This window comes from Oryx dammah, unplaced genomic scaffold (assembly GCF_014754425.2).
Source record: "Oryx dammah isolate SB20612 unplaced genomic scaffold, SCBI_Odam_1.1 HiC_scaffold_8, whole genome shotgun sequence".
Taxonomy (NCBI): Eukaryota; Metazoa; Chordata; class Mammalia; order Artiodactyla; family Bovidae; genus Oryx; species Oryx dammah.
In genome coordinates, this window is record NW_024070192.1 from 17,156,215 (window position 1) to 17,178,242 (window position 22,028).

General features: G+C 51.6%; 1 protein-coding gene across 1 annotated transcript in view; it reads left to right on the forward strand.

Annotated features, from left to right (window-relative positions):
• Positions 1-20,711, forward strand: part of WNT9B (Wnt family member 9B) — a 48,649-nt gene extending 27,938 nt beyond the window's left edge. Inside the window, exons 6-9 of the mRNA XM_040244364.1 lie at positions 13,797-13,840; positions 14,297-14,694; positions 15,264-15,529; positions 16,374-20,711. Of these exons, the coding sequence (XP_040100298.1) occupies positions 13,797-13,840; positions 14,297-14,694; positions 15,264-15,529; positions 16,374-16,847 (1,182 nt within the window). The 3' untranslated portion in view covers positions 16,848-20,711. The remainder of the gene's footprint in view (positions 1-13,796; positions 13,841-14,296; positions 14,695-15,263; positions 15,530-16,373) is intronic.
• Positions 20,712-22,028: the final 1,317 nt, after the last annotated feature.

Consider the following 22,028-nt stretch of genomic DNA (forward strand, 5'->3'; position numbering starts at 1 on the left):
GACCACTCCTCTGTGCTGTCCATGATCAAGTCACTTGCCTCCAAGGTCTTTAGCATCTGAAGGGCCTAAGGTTCCCTAACCAGATGGCTCTGGCTTGGATGTCTAGGATTGCTCAAGAGTTCATGTTTTGGCTCAGTTGGCTTGGGAATTCTGAAAATATTAACTTCTGTGGTGTTTTATAAATAAATACTCACTGTATTATGTGATGAGCTGAGAATATGATAAGCCTTGTCATCCAATTCAGTCTTTAAGTCATGAATTTTGTGTCCAGAAATAGTTAATGTGGATGCAATTGTTAAAATCGTAGTTGACTCTGGTGGTGCTTTGTACACGTGTGGCCTCTGCACTGTTTGTGTTTCTTTGCTGTCTAAGGATGGTACAGATAGGTTTAGGAAAGCACAGTCTTAAGTAGTAGCTTCAGATGGTAAAGAATCCACCTACAATGCAGGAGACCTGGGTTCGATTCCTGGCTCAGGAAGATCCCTTGGAGAAGGAAATGGCAACCCACTCCAATATCCTTGCCTGGAGAATCCCATGGACAGAGGAGCCTGGGGGGCTATATTCCATGGGGTGGAAAAGAGTCAGACACGATTGAGCAACTAACACTGATCGCTAATCTTTGCCTCTTGCCAGCTGTGTGACCTCAGGCACATGTCTTCACCTTTCTGAGCTTTGGGTGATGATAATACCCATCTTAAAGGCTGGTGTGAGGCTTGAGACAATGAATGAAAGGGCCTGACAGGCTGCCTGGCACATACTAAGTGCTCAGTATGGGCTCACTCTTGGTGGCTGCTGGGATTCTCATTATCTTCTTGGGTTGTAGAGGTGTCATCATTGTGCAGAAGCAAGATACGACCTTAATTTTTTTCAAAACCAACATCACACACAATGAAATGCATGCATTCTAAGTGCGTGATTTGGGTTTTAACGAACGTATGCCTCTGTGTAAGCACCACCTCAATTACTATATGGAACTGTACCATCATCTCAAAGGACTCCTCGTGTCTGTTTGCAGTCAGCACTCCCCCACCAGCCTCAGGTCACCACTTCCCTGCTTTCTGTCACTTGAGACAGTTTTGCCCGTTGTAGAATTTCATATAAATGGAATCATAGAGTATATAGCCTTTTGAGTCTGAATTCTTTTGTGCAAAATAATGTTTTTGAAACTATCCACATGGTGGCATGTATCAGTAGTACTTTCCCCTTTTCCTTGCTGAGTAGTATTCTATTGTTTGGGTGTACCACAATTTGTTTATTCATTCACCAGTTGATGGACATTTGGATTGTTTTCAGTTTGGGGCTCTTCCAAATAGAGCTGCTGTGAACATTCGTGTACATCCCTTTTGGTGGACAGATGTTTTTATTTCTCTTGGATATGTATCTAGGGCTAGATTTCTGGATCTTATGGTATATATATTTAACTTTATAAGAAATGGTTGAATAGTATTCCAAAATGGTTGTACCACTTTACACAGTAATGTATGAGAGTTATAGGTGCTCCATATTCTTTTCTGTTGTCAGTCTTAGTTTTGGCCATTTTAGTGGGTATGTATTGGTGTCTCATTGTGATTTTAATTTGCATTTTTCCACTGATGAGTACTGTGCTGAACATTTTCTATGTGCACATTCATCATTTGAATATCTTTTTCATTGAGTTATTTGTCTTCTTATTATTGAGTTGTAAGAGTTCTTTACATATTTTGGATTTAAGTCCTTTATCAGAATTTATCGACAATATTTTATCCCTGTCTGTAGCTTGCCTCTTCATTTTTCTTATTGTTACCTTGCAAAGAACACAATTTTTTAAAAACTCTTTCTAGACAGAGGAATTTTATTTATTTATGTTTTGGCCACACCATGCAGCACGTGGGATCTTCCCTGACTAGTGACTGAACCTGTACCCCCTACACTGGGAGCACAGAGTTTTAACCACTGGACCACCAGGGAAATCCTGGAACAGAAGTTTTTAATTGTGTTGAAGTACAATTTTTGAACTTTTCTTTGTATGGTTTGTGCTTTTTGTTTCTCCCATTCAAGAAATTTCTGTCCATTAGAGGTTGCAAAGATTTTGTCCTGTTTTCTTCTAGAAACTTCACAGTTTAGCCCTTACACTTAGGTCTATGATTTTGGGGGGGTTAACTTATATGGATGGTGTGAGGTAAGAATTGAAGTTTACTGTTTTCAGTAAGTATAGATAAATGTAGATATCAACTTGTTACAGCACCATTTTTCAAAAAGGTGATCCTTTCTTTATTGTCATCTTTATTGCAAATCAATTGACCCAATATATGAGGGCTTATTCCTGGACTCTCTTTTCTATGTGGTAAGCTTATGGGCATGAACTTGAGCAAACTCCAGGAGATAGTGGAGGACCGGGAAGCCTAGCCTGCTGCAGTCCATGGGCTTGCAAAGAGTTGGACATGACTTTGCAATTGAACACCAACAACAAAGCTTATCTTTGGGCCAATACCACAGTCTTGATTACTGCCACTGTGTGGCAAATCTTGAAACCAAGTACTATACATTGTCCTTTTTCAAAATTGTTTTGGCCACTCTAGATCCTTTATGTTTCCACATAACTTTTAGTATCAACTTATTGATATCTGTAGGAAGCCCTGCTAGGATTTTGCTGGGGATCGCACTGAATCTGTAAGTCAATTTGCCTTCTGACAATATTGAGTCTATTGGTTTATAAACTGGCCATATCTCTCTTAGGGGAGCTTTTAAAATTTCTTTCAGTAGTGTTTTATAATTTTCAGTGTATGGATCTTACAAACATTTAAAAAATTATTCCTAAGTGTTTTATGTATTTGGATTTTTTTTGAACAGTGCTAGGAATTGACTGGGTCCTGAGAAAAACAGGGTTAGAGAGAAGAAAGGAAGACATTTTACTGCTTTGGGGTGGTAGATTGCAAGCCAAACATCACTGATAAGAATCATTGAATTTGGGAAAGGAATTTAGACTAGCTTGTCTCTAGCTCAACACTAACTCTTGAGAAGCTGGGCTCTAGAGTTGAGGTCAAACCAGCCTCCTCCATGGATGGTGGTGAAGTTTCTGAGGCTGACGGAGGGAAACAGAGGAAAGAGGAGCAAGGGTTGGGGAGGGACTCCTGGGCTGGAAGCTCCTAAGAGAGAGAGGTCCTGGTGCCTTTAGGCTTGTGTGCTCAGGTAGAAGTTGGGCTCAGGAGGAGGTGGGCCAGGTGCCGTGAGCATCACCCTCACTTTGGTATCAGCCTAAGCAGGATGGGACACAGCCTAAGGCCCTGCTTTAGTGTAGGGAGCACTGGACTTGGAATCACACAGACAGAGTGCAAATCCTCCCGCCAACCACTTACTAACGGTGACCCAGGGCAAGTCAGTGAGCTGCTCTCACCTCAGTTTTCCCATCTATAAAATGGCTAATCCTTACCTCGTAGGGTTGTTATGAGGGTTTTGTGTATATAAGTGCTGAAATGCTATCCACATATATGGAACCCAAGAAATCTAGTGGTCTGTCTTAGAGAATCCCAAGTAGAGGAGCATCTTTTTGAGATTTGTTGCTTCCTCTCTTCCTCTTTTATCCCAATCATTGTATAATTTGAATCCTTCATATGCCCTTTATGTGCATAATCTCATTTAACCAAATGACATCCCAGGAGGTAGCTGATGGTGGAATTCTTTTCCTTTAGAGGTGAATAGGGGGGAAAAGCTCAGACAGGCCAAGTGCCTTGCCCAAAGTCACAGAGCTACTGACTGGCAGCACCTAGACTTGAATTCTAGTCTGTTAGAATCCGGAGCCAACGTCTTCATCCCTCTCTCCTGCTGATGCCCAGCTGAGACCTGGGCAGCTCTGACCTGAGTCCTCCACCCTGTAGCCTCTTTCACTTGGCATATGTCATAGGTATCTCTGGCACTACATGTCTTCAACTCTAGGTATGTTACCTAATTTTTTATGTGCTCATGTTTCGGATTCACGCATAGCATCCTTTAAGCAGAAGTCTTGGGACTCCATTGTTGGTCAGCTCCCCCCACAATCCCTAGCATTGCCTCCTGGTCCATAGTGAGCGTCGGGGTGGGTAGTTCCCCTTTCCTTTCTACTGACCCTTCCTTGCCCCCTGAACCTCCCTCTCTGCCCTGTCTGTTGGCTATTTCTGCATGGTCCTCTCAGCATAAGCTGCCTGGCCATGACCTGGCCTCTGTCTGGACAGGATCAGGAAGCAAAGTGGCGAGCCCCCGTCAGACTCTGGAAGTCAGCCACACCTGACCTTCCGTGGGAATCCTGGGAGCAGCAGAGATGAGCTGGGGTGGGGGCCAGACACTTCAAGCCCAGACTCTCTCACTGGGAGACTTTCAAAGAGCCAAGAGAAAATCAAACCACCATATTCAGTCAGTCCTGGAAATTCCAAAGAGTCTAATTGAAGGGTAAGAGCAGAGAAGCTCCACTTTCCCCATAGTGACCATCCCTTTGAGGCCAGATGTGTATTCTATTATTTTTATATTAAAGATAACATGTATACTGTGTATCACATAACATCCTTAGCAATGTGGAGGGCAGCAGCCAGTAATCAGACATGATTATTTTTGCAGAAAAACATCTACGCCTTGAGATAAAGACCATGAGTATTCTCACTTCAGTTTAGGTCAAGTCTTGCTGCCACATGAGTTCACCAGAACCATACCAAAAAAACTGTAGTTGTCCGAGCATCCTGGAGTCTTGAATCATGGAAGAAATTTTGTGAACCTGCAGTAAACTTCCAGAACATCATCATGAGAGGAGGTGGAGGTTGAGTTTTAAAGAAATACCTGGGCCAAGTTGTCACTGCATATCAAGGGAGGCTCTGGCTGACCAAGCATAGCTTGTCCCCCGAAACAGGTTCAGAGGGGCTGAGCTAGTCGGAGGAGTCAGGGTCTGACTGACTGAAACCAGACTGCCTGGAGATCTGGTACTGGCGAGAGCGCACTCCAGTTCCCAGTCTGAGGGCTGGGGAGGGTGTGGCTACAGGGCAGCTCCTTCAAAGCCACACCCTTCCGGAGCCACGCCCTCCGGAGCCACGCCCTTCTGGAGCAAGGCTTGAGTTTGGGAAGATTTCATGGTGGGATTGGGGGTCACTGGGTGAGCCCTGAAGCCTGGGACTGAGACAGCAGGGAGGCCAGTGACTAGGGCCTGGAGGGCTGGGAAGAAGCTGAGGAAGAGCCTGGACATATACTTTCTGCTCGGTCCTCTGAAGGATGTACGCAGTCAGCAGGTGTTGGGCTGGGGCTGGGGGACCTCTGGGGATGAGAAACCAGGACCTCTCCTAAGGGGGTTACAGGCTACTTGGAGAGATTCTCTCTACAGCCCTGAGGAAGAAGGGAAAAAAAAGTGTGAACCGTGCAGAACTAACGGTGCTATAATCCCAAAAAACTGAGAGGTCAGAGAAGTTGGATGGTTAGAGTGGGATGGGGCTGGCAAGTAAGGAGGACTTCTGGAAGAGGCAAACATCTTAGCCTATTAAAGCTGGATGGGGCCTCAGGATCACCTTTCCCGTTCCCTGCGTTTTTGAGTCAAGTGTTGAAAAAGGCTGTGGTTGTGAGTCCCGGGGATCCATGAGGGCTTTGTGGACTGGGGAAGGCAACCTAGGTAGCGGTTACATCATGAAGAAAGGCATGGAGGTTGGGTTACTTTAGCCAAGACAGGAGGACATGCAAGAGCCTGGCCTGAGATGAGGGGCCCTTTGCTACAGCCCTGGTTGGCTCTGCATCCAGGACAGTCCAGTGCGGGAACTTGCTCTGGTCCTGCTCTGGAAGACCCTACTCTCTTCCCAAGGAAGCTTTTTACAACTCCATCCATCCCCCGGTGCTGTCCTGACCACTCTGGCCCTCACCAGGTCTATTCAGGGAAGGGTTTCTTGACGAGGTGGAAGTTCCTGCCATTTTTAGAGGGGAGGGGTGTGGAGGGACGTGGGCCATTCCTGGGTCCTGCCTGCAGGCGAATGGAAGCTGCATGGAACCTGCAGCCTGCGACATCTCCTCCTGGAGCATCTGTGAACAATGGAATTGTCCTCATCACAGGCGGTTGCAAATGGGGCATTCACCAGGGGCCAAGCTCTCAGGGCCCGCAGCCCCGCCTGAGCCTGCCTGTCCTCACTGAGGAGGGTGACCACCCAAGAGCCTGCCAAGCTGGTTAGTTAGTCAGCTTACCATGGTTAAAAAAAACTTGGCAGAAGTCACCCAGCCCATGAGCCAGGTCCCATGGTTGGGGCAGAGCTGGTGGGGGTGTTGCTTGCCCCATGGTGATACAGCCTCAGTGACTACTTGCTTTTCTCTGCAGTTGCCACACTGTGTCTTCCAAACTGTTAATACTCCTCCGCTGGCTCAGGGCTGGACCTGTGAACCCAAGAAGCTGGGGAAGTTTATCTTAAGCCTTCCAGCCCCCCCTTTTTCCTTCCCCTTCCCTTCCTCACCCCAGGCTTCCCCTCTCTCTCTTCTCTTCATGATCCCAGACTCTCTCCTTTCAGCTCCTCTTATCTAGCAAAGTGTGTTCTCAGGCACTAGCCTTATTATATCAGACTGTCACACTTTAGCATGAATTGGCAGTCCACTTCTCTAAGTTTTATTTTTGACTCTTGGCTGAAGAGAAACTCAGTTGTAGACCAGGGTCCTTCTCTCCCTTTAACTGCCCAGGGGGCCTGAGGAGGAGACCTGACCAAGCTTCCATTCCTTCTGTCCTACCCATCTCGTGTTCCTATCACCCTGGACATTTACTGTGATGATGGCTGATTCTGTTTCCCTGAAATATTACATTAAAATGGAAAGCAGAAACTGTCAGTCTTGATAGAAGCAGTCAGGAGACCTGGGGGGTAGACCCAGGCTTGCCATGAACTGAGGGTCATCTGAGACAAAAAAAAACAAACAAACCTTAGATGAACCTCCAGGGCACCAGAGAAGTCCAAACAGAGACCTATCTACTTGGTAAATCTCTGGCCCTTCCTGCCTGCCCTCAGGAGGTTCTGGGGTATCTTCCAGGAGGCATTAGGGCAAAACTTCTGGATTAGGTGATCCTGAAGGCTTTCCCAAGTCCTGGAATGTACTGATGCAAATAATGCACGTTTGGACACAGCCAGGGAACTAGGGGAGATGTTTATCACCCCAGACTTGTGTGGGGCTGGGAGGCCACCCCTCCATAGCCACCATGCCGCCTGATTTGTAGTGTACGTGCCAGGGACCAAGACCCCCTCCTCGTCTCCAGCCTGAGCCTGAGTGCAATGGGAGGGAGACAGGAGGAGGAAGCGGGAAGCATTTCCTCCACAGATGTTGCACCAGCCACGCTCTAAATATCCGAGATTGTTGAGATGCAAAGCAAGTTGGTTGGGCGGGCTGCTTGCTGCCCACTTAGCTCCTGAGCATATAGTCCATGATGCCATCCTCCGCAGGCATCCCCTGGAAAACAGGAAGTGGAGCGGTTCTTGGAGAGACAAAACCCACAGCTGGGCCAGGCTCTTTTCTCTCTGAGCCAGGGGTGGGCTGGGGCACGAGGCTCTGGGGTGGGCTCCAGGGTGAGGCGGGGGGGAGGTGTACTGATTCAGTCCTCGAGGTTCTGAGGCAGAGAGCTGGGGAGGAAAGGAAGGCTGCGACCCAGACAGGGATGTAGTGAGCAGTCTGGTGGCTTTTGGTTTTCTTTGGCCTGAAGCTGATGCTCAATATTGAAATTTAAATAAATGAGTGAGTGAAAGGAGTGGGGAGAAGGACTTGGAATGAAGGTGGGAAACGGTACCTGCCAAATTTGCCATTAAGGCTGCTCACTAAGGACGTCTTCTTGGAGGAGGTATGAGGTGACAGTGAGTCTTGTCAAGGAGAGAGGAATGTGAAGGATGGAGGGAGGGAGGTGCTTCTCAGGAGCATAAGCCTTGGGGGCCCCTCAGATGACAGAGGGGAGAGGAGCCAGGGGTGTTGAGGGTTCCCCTCCCCACTGTTCTGAAAAAGGACTGCCTAGAGCCATGTGCCCTCTTCCTGGCCCAGACCCCGCCCTCACTAACTCTCCCCTTCAGGGAAGAGGTGGGGAGTGGAGAGCGTGGGTTGGGGTGGGGAGTGTGTGTGTTTAGGGGGGCTTAGTGAGGGCAGGAGAGGTGGGCTGAGATATTTGAGATGAAAGCACAAAAGGCCCACTTACCATGCAAATGGCCCTGCAGCGGAAACCTGTTATCAGGAGGATCTAATAGGGTTTTTTAGGGCCAAGTCCAAAGCTCCAGGCAGGGCAAGGCTTTCCTGGTTCCCAGGTAACTGCCTGCAGTTGGCACGGGCCCGGGTGCCAGGCACACCTCCTGGTCCCTCCAGCTAAGGGTCCAGACAGGTTGCCCTTACCCAGTACCCTGGGAACCGCCAGTCTTGTCCTGTGGCACCTACCTGCTCACCCACCCACATCCTAGGGGTGGCCTCCTCTGGAACCATTGGACCCTCTCAAGCAGAAACATGGATGGGGGTGGGGGTTGGAAGAACAGAGCCAGGCACCCCCAGTGATGGGAAATGCTCTTCCCCTGCTCGGCCTTCTCCAGCAAGCTCCTGAGAGCTTCCTCCCGCCCCCTCGCCACCCCAGGCCTTCCACTGCAGGCAGGAGGAGCCTGGCTGAGGTCAGGTTTTTACCCTGATGGTGTTAGGAGATCTGATCTGGTCCGTGAGCAGCTACTGATGGTTCCCCCAGGAGCTGGGCTCGTTCAAAGCCTTCTCCTTCCCCTGCCCCTTGGGGTTTGGGGTCCCTCACAACCTTGAGGTTGTGACGGCACGTCCCAGCACCCAGCACAGCACCTGGCACATAGCAGACGCTTAAGAATAACACTTACGGGACTTCCCTGATGGTCAATGGCTGAGACTCGGAGCTCCCAATGCAGTGGGGCCAGGTTTAATCCCTGGTCAGGGAACTAGATCTTGCGTGCCACAACAAAGGCTGAAGATCCTGTGTGCTACAACTAAGACCCAGGACAGCCAAATACTTTTTTTTTTTTTTTTAAAGAAAAATGACAGTTCTTGTAAGCTTATACTTCTTGTAAGCTCCAATGACCTGGAGCTTACTGTGTGCCAGGCACTGTTCTAAGAGCTTTACAGATGTTAATTCATTTAATCTTCACAATATGCTTAGCTGCTCAGTCCTGTCTGACACTTTGTGACCCCATGGACTGTAGCCTGCCAGGCTCCTCTGTCCATGGGATTCCCCAGGCAAGAGTACTGGAGTGGGTAACCATGCCCTCCTCCAGTGGATCTTCCTGACACAGGTATGGAACTTGGATCTCCTGCATTGCAGGTGGATTCTTTACTGTCTGAGCCACCAGGGAAGCCCAGTCTTCACAACAACCAAGTGAAAGGTCCTGTGATGTCTGCCTGTCACAGGCGAGGCACAGAGAGGTGAAGCGCCTTGCGCAAGGTGGCACAGCTAGTAAGAGGTGGAGGTGGGATTTGAGCCAAGGCAGTCTGGCTCTGGTCTGGCTCTCCCACTAGACAAGGTGTATTTGTTGTATAGAATGAGCTTGGGGCTGAGAGGACATCCCTGGAGTTACCAGTGAGTGAGGACAGACCTGGGAACAGACTCCCCAGGGCTAAACAGCCTTGAGGGTCCTTGGGTCCCCACACTCTAGGAGATTGTGGGTGATCATTCCAGGAAGAACTTCTAGTTCTGCTAATGGGTTTGGTGGTCCCTGGGGTCCTGTTGATACTAGACCAATGCTTCCCCCAAAGCCTGGGAGAAACAGCTTTTGCTTCCTTCAAGGTCATCCCAGATGGAGCAGCTTTAAAAAACAAAATATAATTATGTATTTATTTACTTGGCTATGTCGGGTCTTAGCTGCTGTGTGTGGGCTCCAGAGTGTGGCTAAGTAGTTGTGGTATCTGGGCTTAGTTGCTCCCCGGCATGTGGGATCCTAGCTCCCTGACCAGGGATTGAACCCACATCCTCTGCCTTGGAAGGTGGATTCTTAACCACTGGACCCCTAGGGAGATGCCCTAGATGGAGCAGCTTTAGCCAAAACTATGGATGGGGTGAGCCTTGGACAAGGCAAAAGGAGGCAGGGGTGGGAAAGGCTGGGTGATTGCAAGGGGGGCTTGGGAAGGTGGGATGTGAGATGAAGTCCTGAGGGGCACCCTTGACTTTTTCCCACTTTGGAGGGAGACAGGTAGCCTGGGAAGTGACTGGAGAGTTTCTGGGGTCAAAGCCAATGGCATCTCATTGTGTGTGAGTGGGGACTTCTGGTCTTATCATCCTGAGCACCAAGGGCCATTGGCTGAGGGTGCAGAGGGCAGAGGGGTGCAGGCTGGGGACAAAGAGGAGAGGAGAATGGAGCTGGTCACATGGGGTCACTGCTTTCCTAATGGGACGTGGGAGGCTGCAGTTGGCCTGAGAGATCCCAACAGGAAACAGGAATGGGGGAGACAGACCAGCTGGGTCAAAGCAGGTACAACCGACGAAGGCGGGGTTGTCCTGTGTGGCTGAGGGGCATTTGAGTCAGGCAGAGGGCTGAAGGCACTCTTGTCCCTCAGTCTGGAAGGGCAACTGGCAAGTTCACAGATTATCCATCCTCTGTGCTTCAGTTCTGAACACTGGTCACTGCTTGGTTGATAGCATCTGACCTGACCAGGGGGCAGTGTCTTCATTACAACCACAGGTTTTGTCTTGATGCTTACTTGATCTCTGATTTTTCATCTGAACCTCAAGGAGCTCAACTAACACGTGGGGGATGGAGATTTTTGCAGAAGGGCCTGGTGGATGGGGTTCTCAGGCCTGGGGTGCCAGAAAGGATGGTTTCTTAAAGGAGAACTGATCATGCCCATGGACCCTGGAACAGACTGGAACCTCCAACACCTATAATTCTCCTGAGGTCCAAGAAGAAACCATCTCTAGCAGATACCTTGGCATCTGTAGGGCATGTGTTACAGCGTTTACTAGCACTGTTTAAGGAAACCAATTGAAGTATTTTCCAAGTTTAATGTCACAGTACTCTTTCTTCAAAGGAAAAATGATCCCAGACTGCAACATAGAAAACAAATATTGGGTTGGCCAAAAAGATCGTTTGGGTTTTTCCATAACATCTTACAGTAAAACTTGAACAAATTTTTTGGCCAACCCAGTAAAAGGGAAACTGGGTGGTATGTCTCTCAACTGTCTTCCTAGGTGCTTAAGGGGGTCCCTGAGGCTGTGAGGGGGTACTTTTTGAGAGCAACCCTGGGCAGACCAGAGCTCAGTGTGGCCTGAGGCTCCTGTGTGGTTGACTGCCTTTCCTGACCATTAATCGCTACTAAGTGTCATTACTGCTAATAAAATTAACCGACTTTATACTGGACTCCTGGGGCCATCAATCACAGGGTCAATTACACGAAATTAAAAAAAAAAACAAGGAACTGTTGATGGGGGAAAAGGTGTTTGCCCAGGGACAGCCCAGGGAGTGTGGTACTCCACAGTTGTCAGGAGGTGGTTATCAGGAACAACACCTTTAATTAGACAAATTGACTCCCAGCCTTGATGTTGTTCTATAGACAGCAGTGTCTCAAGCAAGAACAGTGATGACCACAGGGAGACTCTGGGGCCAGGGACTGAAAAGCTCCCGAAATTCTCCCTCCCATTTTTACTTCTGCTTTTCTCTCTGTGTTTGAGTCACTTTTTCTCTCTCTTTGGATCAGCTTTCTCTGTATCTCCTGAGTTACCAGCCCAGTCACCCAAAGAAAGAGAGAAAGCAACTGAGTGCTCTAAGTCAAATTCCAAATTCCCAGAGAAAGAATGGATTGGCCCAGCTTGGGTCATATGATCCTCAGTGGTCCAATCAACAGGCCAGAGCAGCAAGGTCACATGGTATAAAATGGCTGACAGGGTAACCATGGTGGTAGAAAGACCAGGTAGGCAGCCAACCCAACAGGTGTCTGCAAGAGTAATTTAAGGGACTTAGTAATAAGCACTCAAAATATGGTAGATATGGGAATTCCCTGGTGGTCTAGGGATAAGGACTCAGCATTTTCATTGTTGGGACCAGCTTCAATCCCTGACTGGAAACTAAAATCCCACAAGCCATGCAGCACAGCCAAAAAAACACCAAAACCATGGTAGATAATATTGTGTAGTAGAATATAAGTTATATACTATATAACATAGGTCTAATGATATAAAAATAATATGCAAATGTCATTTGAGACAAACCTTGAAGGATGTGTAGGCCTGTTGGCTTAAAATTCCCAGCATTCCCTGCTTGTCCTCTTACCTGTCAATCACTACTACAAGGGAGGTCCCAATTTCTGAAACACAAGAACTGCCTGAGCAGAAATTGTCCTTCACACCCACCGCTGGTGTGGGGAGGAAGACATTTGAGGGGCTAGATGGCTGCTGTGCCCTTTGCTCCTGCAGCCCCCAAGCTGCCCTCCACACTGGAGGCCGGTCAGGGTGGGGCCTCCTGGGCTGGAGTTGACATCAGGTTCTGCTCTGGACCTGCCAAGGGTCGAGTTCTAGGAGGGTTTCCTGCCAGACTGCAGGGAGGGGTTTGGGTGTAGACCTGGTGGACTGGAAATTTACCCATTTGCCCCCAGATTAATGATTAACGGGTCCCTGCCCTCACCCTGTCTGGGAGGGGAGCCCAGGGCCAGGCTGGGCCAGGAGGAGCCTGATAGCATCTGTCTCTACTCAGGAGTTTCAGAGATATGCTCCACACTGGGTTGGCTGCACCTGATGGATTTGGAATCTACGGGTACTCTCTGGGGGCACTTGGGGACTGGCCAGGACCCACACCCTCCCTGGGGCAGACAGGCAGGGTGTGGCATCCAGCCAGATGTCCTGGCTGGGGCAGGTGGCTCCAAACAGGAGAGCCATGCCCTTGGCTCTGTGGGATGCGGGCTCCTCTGAGCACTCAGAGCTGGCCACAGGGCCTGCCTTGGCTGGTGGTGCTTGAGCACGAGTGCCAAGTGTCACATCCAAGCAGGAGCTTAAGAGCCGGCACCTGCTTCCACCTTTGATCTTTTCCCATGGTTATAAGGCCGGCATATTCCAGAAAGGGGCTGCATCCTGGTTGCCAGATTGATGTATATGTTCCACCCATACTGAGGGCCACCAGGGTCCAGGAAACAGCAGATAAGTTGAACTGGGAGCAACATCTCATAGATCGCTTCTGCGGGGAGGGAAGGTGAGCTCTATTTGTAGTCCTCACCTTGCTGCTGATCTGCTGTGAAAAGAGAGCTAGTCATCACCTCTTTGTAAAACCTAACACCTTTGTTTCCTTATCTGGAAAATGGGAAGATTCAGGCCAGGTTAGGGAGTAAAGCATCTTGCAAGAGGAAAGAGTTGAGACACTCCAGCCAGGGGGAAAGTGAAACAGCAAGTCCAAGACTCTGTGGTTCGTAACTTTTCATACAATCCTCCCAGCAGTGCAGGAGGTGGACAGGATCACTCTTTCCACTTCCCAGAGGAGAAAAATCAGTCCTTCTGGATGACACAGCTAGGGAGTGACAGTCAAGCCACTGGAACGTGGCAGCCTGACTCAAGCATCCCTGGACTTCAGATACAGCAGAAGAAGTCAGGGGCTGACAGCCGGATGGAAATGCAGCTTCTTCATCTGCAGCCACCTGTCAATCCATCCACCCACCCTTCCTTCATCTCTTCATCCTCCCAATCTTCCATCCATTCGGGTATTCCCCAAGTATCTCTTGGTAGCAGACATGGAGTGGCCAGATGGTTAAAAATCTATGGGGATTGTAGAGACAAGTTAGGTTGGCTTGGTGTTACTTGGGCAGCTACCTAATGTAAGGGGGAGAGGGATGCCAGGGCCATTGGCCGGACACCTTCTCAGTGGCTACATCCTTCTGCCACCCCCTCTTAGCAATATGGCTCTCCCTTCCTGGAAGCAGCTAATAACTACATGCGGTATTTCCCAAACTGCCCTGATTCTCAATGCTGCCCAGGGAATGTGGTAAATGTACAGATTCCCAGGCCCTATTCCAGACCAAGAGAAGCAGAACTGTTAAGTATAGATCCTAGGCATCTGTATTTTTTTTGGAGTTTAAAAGAAAAAAAATTAATTAAAAAGGTTTTTTTTTTGGCCACGTTATATGGCATGTGGGATCATAGTTTCCTAACCAGGGACTGAATCCATACACCCTGTGTTGGAAGCATGGAACCTTAGCCACTGAATCACCAAAAAAGTCCTGGGCATCTGTATTTTAAGTAAGCATGCCATATGATTTTTCTGATTTGGCAAGTTTGGGAAACAAGGTGGATAAGAAGAGCAAAGACTTTGGCTTCCAGAAAACTTGAGTTTGAAATCTTGCACTCACCCTTGTTTTAAGCACCTTGGTTTCCTCCTCTGTAAAATGGGGTCAGCCTCTCTCCCAGAAGGCCAAATAATGCAGCCCCCAAGAAGGCCCCCTTCCCCTCACCTGCCCCCCTATCCTTAGGGATTGTCATCTTTCACCTTCCATCACAACCCCCAAGGGTCACTGGTCTCCCTGCTCTTGCTCCCTTTAGACTGACCGGGCGGGAGGTCCTGACGCCCTTCCCCGGGCTGGGCACTGCTGCCCCAGCACAGGGTGGGGCCCACCTGAAGCAGTGCGACCTCCTGAAGTTGTCCCGCCGGCAGAAGCAGCTCTGTCGGCGGGAGCCAGGCCTGGCTGAGACCCTGCAGGACGCCGCGCACCTCAGCCTGCTCGAGTGCCAGTTTCAGTTCCGGCATGAGCGCTGGAACTGCAGCCTGGAGGGGAGGATGGGGCTGCTCAAGAGAGGTAGGGAGGAGGGGTGGGGAGGAGGGTGAGGAGAAGGAGCCCGGGGAGGAGAACTGGGAGGAGGAGGCTTGGAGCAGGAGGGTGTGGGGGACAACCAAGAGGAGGAGGGCTGCCTTTCCCACTCCCCAGGCCCCTGTCCCCAGTCCACGATGCTTTTATGAACCCAGCTCAGAAACAGGTTGGTCCAACTTGCTCACGCATCACCTTGGAGTCAAGATCAGTGGTTTAGCCCAGCTTTGGCGCTCACCAGGTGCCTAAGTCACTTTTCTCTGCATCTGTGTTTTCATCTGTTCAGTAGAAGAAGCAGCCCCCATCCTGCCCGCCCTGAGAACCTGGGCACACACACCCCAGGGAACAGGAAGCTCCATTTAGACAGCAACTTGCAGCCTGAGTTTAAGGGGTGGGCGACAGGGCAAGTGCCCTGAACTGTGTCCTCGGGGTCACACGCCCCTCGTTCTGTTCACCACAGCAGCCCCTCCCTCCAGCCCGTCTATCCTCAGAGGGCAGCTCACAGCCCCTGAGCCCAGTCTCCTCCCCCTCCCCCCATCCCACCCCTCGGCCTGGCCCAGGTTTCAAGGAGACAGCCTTCCTGTATGCGGTGTCCGCGGCCGCCCTCACGCACACTCTGGCCCGGGCCTGCAGTGCTGGCCGCATGGAGCGGTGCACCTGTGATGACTCCCCGGGCCTCGAGAGCCGGCAAGCCTGGCAATGGGGCGTGTGTGGTGACAACCTCAAGTATAGCACCAAGTTCCTGAACAACTTCCTGGGGCCCAAGAGAGGAAGCAAAGACCTGCGGGCGCAGACAGACGCCCACAACACCCATGTGGGCATCAAGGTGAGTGTGTCGCTGGGTGCAGAGCCGGGGAGCCGGGTCTCCAGGAGGCCAGTACCCCCTCTACCACCCCCCGCAGGACACACACAGAGGCGGTCCAGGATGAGCCTCATCCTTTCAACCAGTGTTTCTTGGGCATCTACTCTGGACGGTTGTCAAGTACCAGGCAGTGAGGAAGAGTCCTGGGCATCATAGCTTGATGGGCAGCAGGTGGGAGCCTGGCTTGGTGACGTAGGAACGTGTTTGGAGAAGGGTCTCCATTTCAAGCACTGCCCTTCCTGGAGGCCCTAAGAGCCAATGCTGTTTGAAAACTGATCTGGTACAGCTCCTGGCCCTCCTCCCTTTTACAGATGGGAAGACAGAGAAGTCCCAGAGAGGGGAAGGGCCTTAGCTGAGGTCACGCAGCAGTGGAAAGACAGGAGGGTAAAAAGTATCCAGGTCTGTTGGGACCGGGAAGCTGGGAGAAGCTCGGGCTCTATTTCTTTAAGAGACTGAGTTCTGTGTCCTGTGTTCTCATCACTGAGTTGGTATAAACTAGGGCTGCTGTGTTCAGTTGTGCAAGCTGTCTGCTCCACAGGAACTTTGGGCCAGGGGAAGTGCTGGGGGTGAGATCCAGCCCCCGCTGCTCTCACCAAAGTGTGAGGACTGTCTCTGCCCAGGAGAAGGGGCGCCTAGAGCTAGTTTGCACTGATGTGCCACATGGGCCAGCTTGAGTTTTAGCTGCCCGCCTCATGTGGACCGCCCCGTCTCTCTCCCATCCTCCTGTGGCTCCCCGGCCCCAGCTGGTGCTCCGGGGGCTGCGGCCTGGAGGCCCCTGACCACGCCTCCCTCCTGCCTCTCCTCGCAGGCCGTGAAGAGTGGCCTCCGGACCACGTGTAAGTGCCACGGCGTGTCCGGCTCCTGCGCCGTGCGCACCTGCTGGAAGCAGCTGTCCCCGTTCCGCGAGACAGGCCAGGTGCTGAAGCTGCGCTACGACTCAGCCGTCAAGGTGTCCAGTGCCACCAATGAGGCCTTGGGCCGCCTGGAGCTGTGGGCACCGGCCAGACCAGGCAGCCCCACCCAGGGCCCGGCGCCGCGGCCTGGGGACCTGGTCTACATGGAGGACTCCCCCAGTTTCTGCCGGCCCAGCAAGTACTCGCCCGGCACAGGGGGCAGGGTGTGCTCCCGCGAGGCCAGCTGCAGCAGCCTGTGCTGCGGGCGGGGCTACGACACCCAGAGCCGCCTGGCGGCCTTCTCCTGCCACTGCCAGACGCAGTGGTGCTGCTACGTGGAGTGCCAGCAGTGCGTGCGGGAGGAGCTCGTATACACCTGTAAGCGCTAGGCCCGCTGCCCAGTGTGCCAGCCAGGCGCTGCCAGGACCTCCCCTGGCACCGGGCCACCTCCAGGCCGCCCAGCTGTCCAGCCGCTCCCCCTCCCACTGCGCTCCGGCCAACCCAGGCAGAAGCACGTGTCACGCGCGTGATCACCCACGTGCGTGCCAGCACACTCATGCGCCTCTCCCCATTGGCTCCTATCAGTCTTCCCCGCCTCTCAGCTCTCAGCAAGGAGAGCCCCACCCCTGAACCTGAGGGTCCCCAGCCTGGTTGAGGACTTGGAGCAGGAAGGCAGAGTGGAAAGGATGCAGAGGGAACTAAGGGAGACCCAGAGGAGGGCAGGACTGAGGTTTTAGAGAGGAGCGAGTACACCTCGCCATCATGAATCCTGGGATTAGTGGCCTAAAGCCAGCCAGAGGTTGGGAGGTGAACTTCTCAGCCAAGAAGGCCCAGGGAGGCAGGGTCAGCTGGAAGCTAAGGCTGCAGTCTGGCTGGGATGGATCTGGTCAGCCCTCAGGCCCCACCCAGGTGACAGTCAACCCTGGGGGTCATATACCTTCATTTCCCCACCCTGGAGCTTTGCTGTGCTAGAGATGGGAGGAAAGGCCAGGTGGTAGGAGCTGTTGGTCTGGAGAAAGGAAAGCAGGAGTCAGATATGTGCCCTGGATCCTTGTGATTTGGTTTTTGAAGTATGCCTCCACCAGCCCTCATTCTCACCTTGAGAGCTAAGTAATCCTCACCCAACCAGCACTGCTCAGTAAAAACACCAGTGGACGCGAACCCCAGTAGAAGAGCCAGTCCCCAGGGTGAGGCTCAGATAGTACACCGACGTTGCCCAGGGAGACAGAGACCCCCTCAGTTTCTCAGCCCCCCCCCTCCCCATGAGCCCACTTGGGTCAACTCCCTGTAGCCGGGGTCACCCTGTGTGGTGAGGCCCTGCACAGCTGGCATTCATGATATATGAGAGTTGCTTATGAGTTTTGATTCAGTTACATTTCTACTACAGCTACTCATCTAATTAAGGCTTTTGCTTGGGCGGGAGTTATGAACATGGGAAGTGTTTGCTAAGCTGGGCTCATTGGGGGCCCCTTTCATTTACTAAGGGCCCCCCCCCCACCTAGGCTCTTACCTGAGGAAGAGAAGTGGCTGCTAATTCCTTCTGATACTGTGGACATTTCCAGGGCTACCTACTAAGGCCCTGGGAAGGAGGCGAGAGGAACTGGTACTACCCACTCCAACATGCAGGCACGCCCCTGGGACCTGCCAGGCTGAGGGCTCTCATTCAGCAGCACACACCTCTCTGGATCAGGATGCAGACCTTGCAGGGGTCACTTCGCTGGAAGCTGTGTGCTTTCCCAGAGCAGGGCCCAATGCCAGCCGGGAGGAAGTGACCTCCTTCGGGACGCCCTTGGCTGCTCTGCTGGCCCTGCCGCGCCCTCTGTCAGCTTCCTTTCTCCCTGAACCCAGAGTTGCTGACCCTTTGCCGGGACAGGAAACTTCGGAATCAGCCAAGTGCTGAGAAACCGTCTGTGCAAGCCCCAGGAAGTAGCCCCTGGGGGCTCCCTGTGATCTCCGAGGGCAAGGAGACCCTGCCCTGTCTTCGGTGGATCATGCAGCCTCCTGAGGGATGCTGGAAGGATCTTTGGCTGCAGAGGCTCTGATGAGAAGCCCTACTGACCTGAGACCTCTCCCGAGAGTGACTTCACTGACCCGAGCAGCAGGCCCACATCTTGGCAGGAAGAGAAGAAGGAGAAAGGGCTGTCTCCCCAGTTCCCTCCACACCCCCATTGCATGAAGACTTTCTTTCTGCCTGCCCAGTCTATCCTTCTCCTCTGAGACCCCAGCTCTGCCTCTACCATGGCTCAGCCCAAGGCATGAGGCAGCAGGAAGAGGGGGCCTGATTCTCCGACATGGCATTCGCACCCCAGGTCCACAGCCAGCAGTGCAGGGGTGGCAGGAAGATAAAGGGTAGATAGACTCTGAGGGACTGAGGCCACGGCTGGCCAGTAACACTGAGCAGGCCTAGGATGATGTGGTTCAGGGCCCCTCAGCCTCTCAGGTCCTCGCTGGCCAGCTGTCTCTCCTCCTCTCCTTCCCTGCTCCCACTCCTTTCTCTTCCAATTGCCCCTAAAGGTCCATCTCAGCCCAACTGGGGCCCCTGGGACCAGTGGCCACTGACCACTCATTCTATAGCATTAAGGGAAACATTCACAGGGTATTTTTTGTCTACCTCGCATATATATGGAGTTTTTAGGGCAAAAGAAAATAATTTATATAGCTAAGATATATATGACAGAATATTTATGTTATTTATATAGTTTCTATATTTTATGGGCAGCATCTGTGGGGGTTGTGTATTCTGCTGGAAGCCTGTGTATATCTGGGGAAATACAGCTAGTGTGATTGGGGTCCCCACGAACTGGACACCAGGTGGCCAGGGAAGAGATCTGGTGGACTCCATGTCCCTTGGCTGGCTCTGTCCTGGAGCTGGTGAGCAGCGTCTTCTCTGAGCATGAACTCCGACGGGCTTCATCCGATCCTCCTTGTGAAGTCGTTGTAAATTCTCGGCTCTTCCAGGTCCCAGGCCTCTTCTTCTGCTCTGGAAAAACTGTCCTGCTTATGATAATAATGATAACAAGGATGACCACACTTGGCATTTGTAAAGCACTTTTGATCTCCGGAATGACTTTAGTCCCTCTAGTCTCCCTCAATCCCCTATTATCCCTAGGAGGTAGGTGCGACCACATCACGACCCATTTTGCATATGCCGCCGAGAGATGGAGGGCTGTGCTGGAAGTCACACTGAAGAGGTCCTTTCACTGAATATTTCCTGAGCGTCGACATGGGCCAAATGACGGGAGCTGATCTGTCCTGGACCTGGGAGCCCCAAAGTCTGGATACACCCGGAACCCAAGAACCCAGGGAAGTGGCTGCTTCCCCAGGCTTGTGTGACCCTGCCTCTTGGATCTGGACAGCATGTCAGCATTTTCTGTGTCTCAGGGGTTGGGACTGCCTGAGGGGCCTGGAGAGTTGAGGACCCCATGGAGGCTACTCCAGGGGTTCCACCAGGTCCTCCCTCCCTTTGCCCACACCACCTGAGAGGGCTTGGCTGTACTGAGGGCCCCTCCCAGCCCAAAGATGGGTTTTATTTGCTCTCGTTTGTATTTTTCTTTTCTTTTCTTTTTTTTTTTTGGCCACACTGCACAACCTGTGGGGTCTTAGTTCCCCCATCAGGGATCGAACCCCTGCCCCCTGCACTGGAAGCACAGAGTCTTAACCACTGGACTGCCAGGGAAGTCCCTGTGTTTTTCCTTTACAAATGATTTGTTTTCGTTTGGATTTCTGGCTGCTTTTGTAAAATCAGCTGCACTGGCATGCTGGTCCTTCATTCCCACCCTGCCCACAGTCAACTGGAGAGAGGGAGCCCATTAGACAGGATACATGGGGGCTCCCTAGTTTGCCAAGTACACCTCAGCACACACACCTCACTCATGCATGTTGCTGGTTCTTGTGGGCACATCATGTCTGTCCCTGGTTTGGATAAACCCAGCTTCTCTGGTGTCCTCTGCTGGCCAGCAGACAGACAGACAGAACAGCCCTGAAGATTACTTCTTGCTTCCCCGAATTTCCTTTCTCAACAGTCATGAACTTTGAATGCTTTGTGTCTCAACACATTCGAGAACCACAGTGGGAGCATCATGTGTCCACCACCTGTTCTGCCCATCCAGGCAGTCGGTGGTTTAGGGTGCTCCCATTGAGTGCCAGGCACCAGCTGGGGTGCTGGGGTATAAGGGAAGGAGATGAAGTACCTGCCTTGTGGGGCTGCCCGTCTAGTGGGAGAGAGAGACAATAAATCAATAAACCACATGTCAGCTCTTGGTACCTATTTTGTTTCACTTTATAGCAATGACCTTGAGTGTTGGACATGACCACCCCCATCTCATGGTCAAGGTAACAGAGGCTGTGAGGGGTGAAGGCTCCTAATGACAAGCAATGGCATCAGGATTAGAACACAGAGTGCATGAACGCCAAAGGATGAGTTCTTTTTTTAAAAAAACGTTTACTTCGTATTGAGGCACAGCCAATTAGCAATGTTGTGATAGTTTCAGGTAAACAGCAAAAGGACTCAGACACCCATATGTGTGCAAAGTACGACTTCTTGCCTCTGCGCTGTTGCCTCCTGTTGGAAGGAGGGAGCAGAGAGATGGATCGTCCCATTGTATGGATCCTGGGTCAGCCGAGGCCTAGAGGAAGGAGGTGACCCACCAAAGGTTACACACCAAGTAGGACCAGGCCAGAGCCCAGGTGCCCTCCTGGAGATGACAAGTATTTCTAGGGCCCACAGCCTGTGGCCAGCCATGCAGGATGGGGTAGGGACAAGTTAAGGCAGAGCAGGAGCCTTCAGGGACTTGTGGTCCCATAAGAGACACAAGACACAAGGCCGTGCAATGGTTTCAGGCACTGACGCGTTGGCCTCCAGTCCCTCCCTGGCCTCTGCCTTCCCAGCATGCTTTGGGATGTGCAAATGCGTGTCTTCCACCACCTGCTGCTGGAGGTCTGATGGGAGAGGAGGCCCCTTTCAGAACAAAGGGCGGCAGAGAAGCTTGGCCCTGCCTGCCCTGGCTCTTCAACCTTCTGGGATCCACACGGGGTGCCCGGGGAGGGAGGCAGAGTGAGGTCCACACCCCTGCCTGTCTTAACGTGTTCCTGCTCCCGTGTGTTCTTGGGCCCAGAGTAGTGACAGGTGTGTCCACACCCACAGCAGCAGGCTCCAGCCCACCGAAGGATTTCTCACCTGTTTCCTCACTTGGGCCTCATGAGGCAGGCGCCTTTCTTCCCTTTTTACAGAGAGGGAACCTGAGGCACAAAATGGTTAAGTGACTCACTGCAGACCCAGGTCTTAGCCTCTAAACCCTGTCTTCTGTCTACCCTATACTGCCTTCAGCCTCTTCCCACTCATATCAGACCCTTTCACTTTTCTAGCCCCCAAACCAGCTCCCAAACAGGCCCCTGGGCCCCTCCACCCTTAGGTGCTCAGGGCCACTACTTTCCCTGGGGATCAGGACTTGCAGAGTCAATCACCAGGTGGGTAGACCCCCTTTTAAAAGCATTTGGCCATATTTTCTCTCTCTCTAGTTAAATACATGTATAAATAAATATAGAGACACATGTATATTTATTTTGTTGAT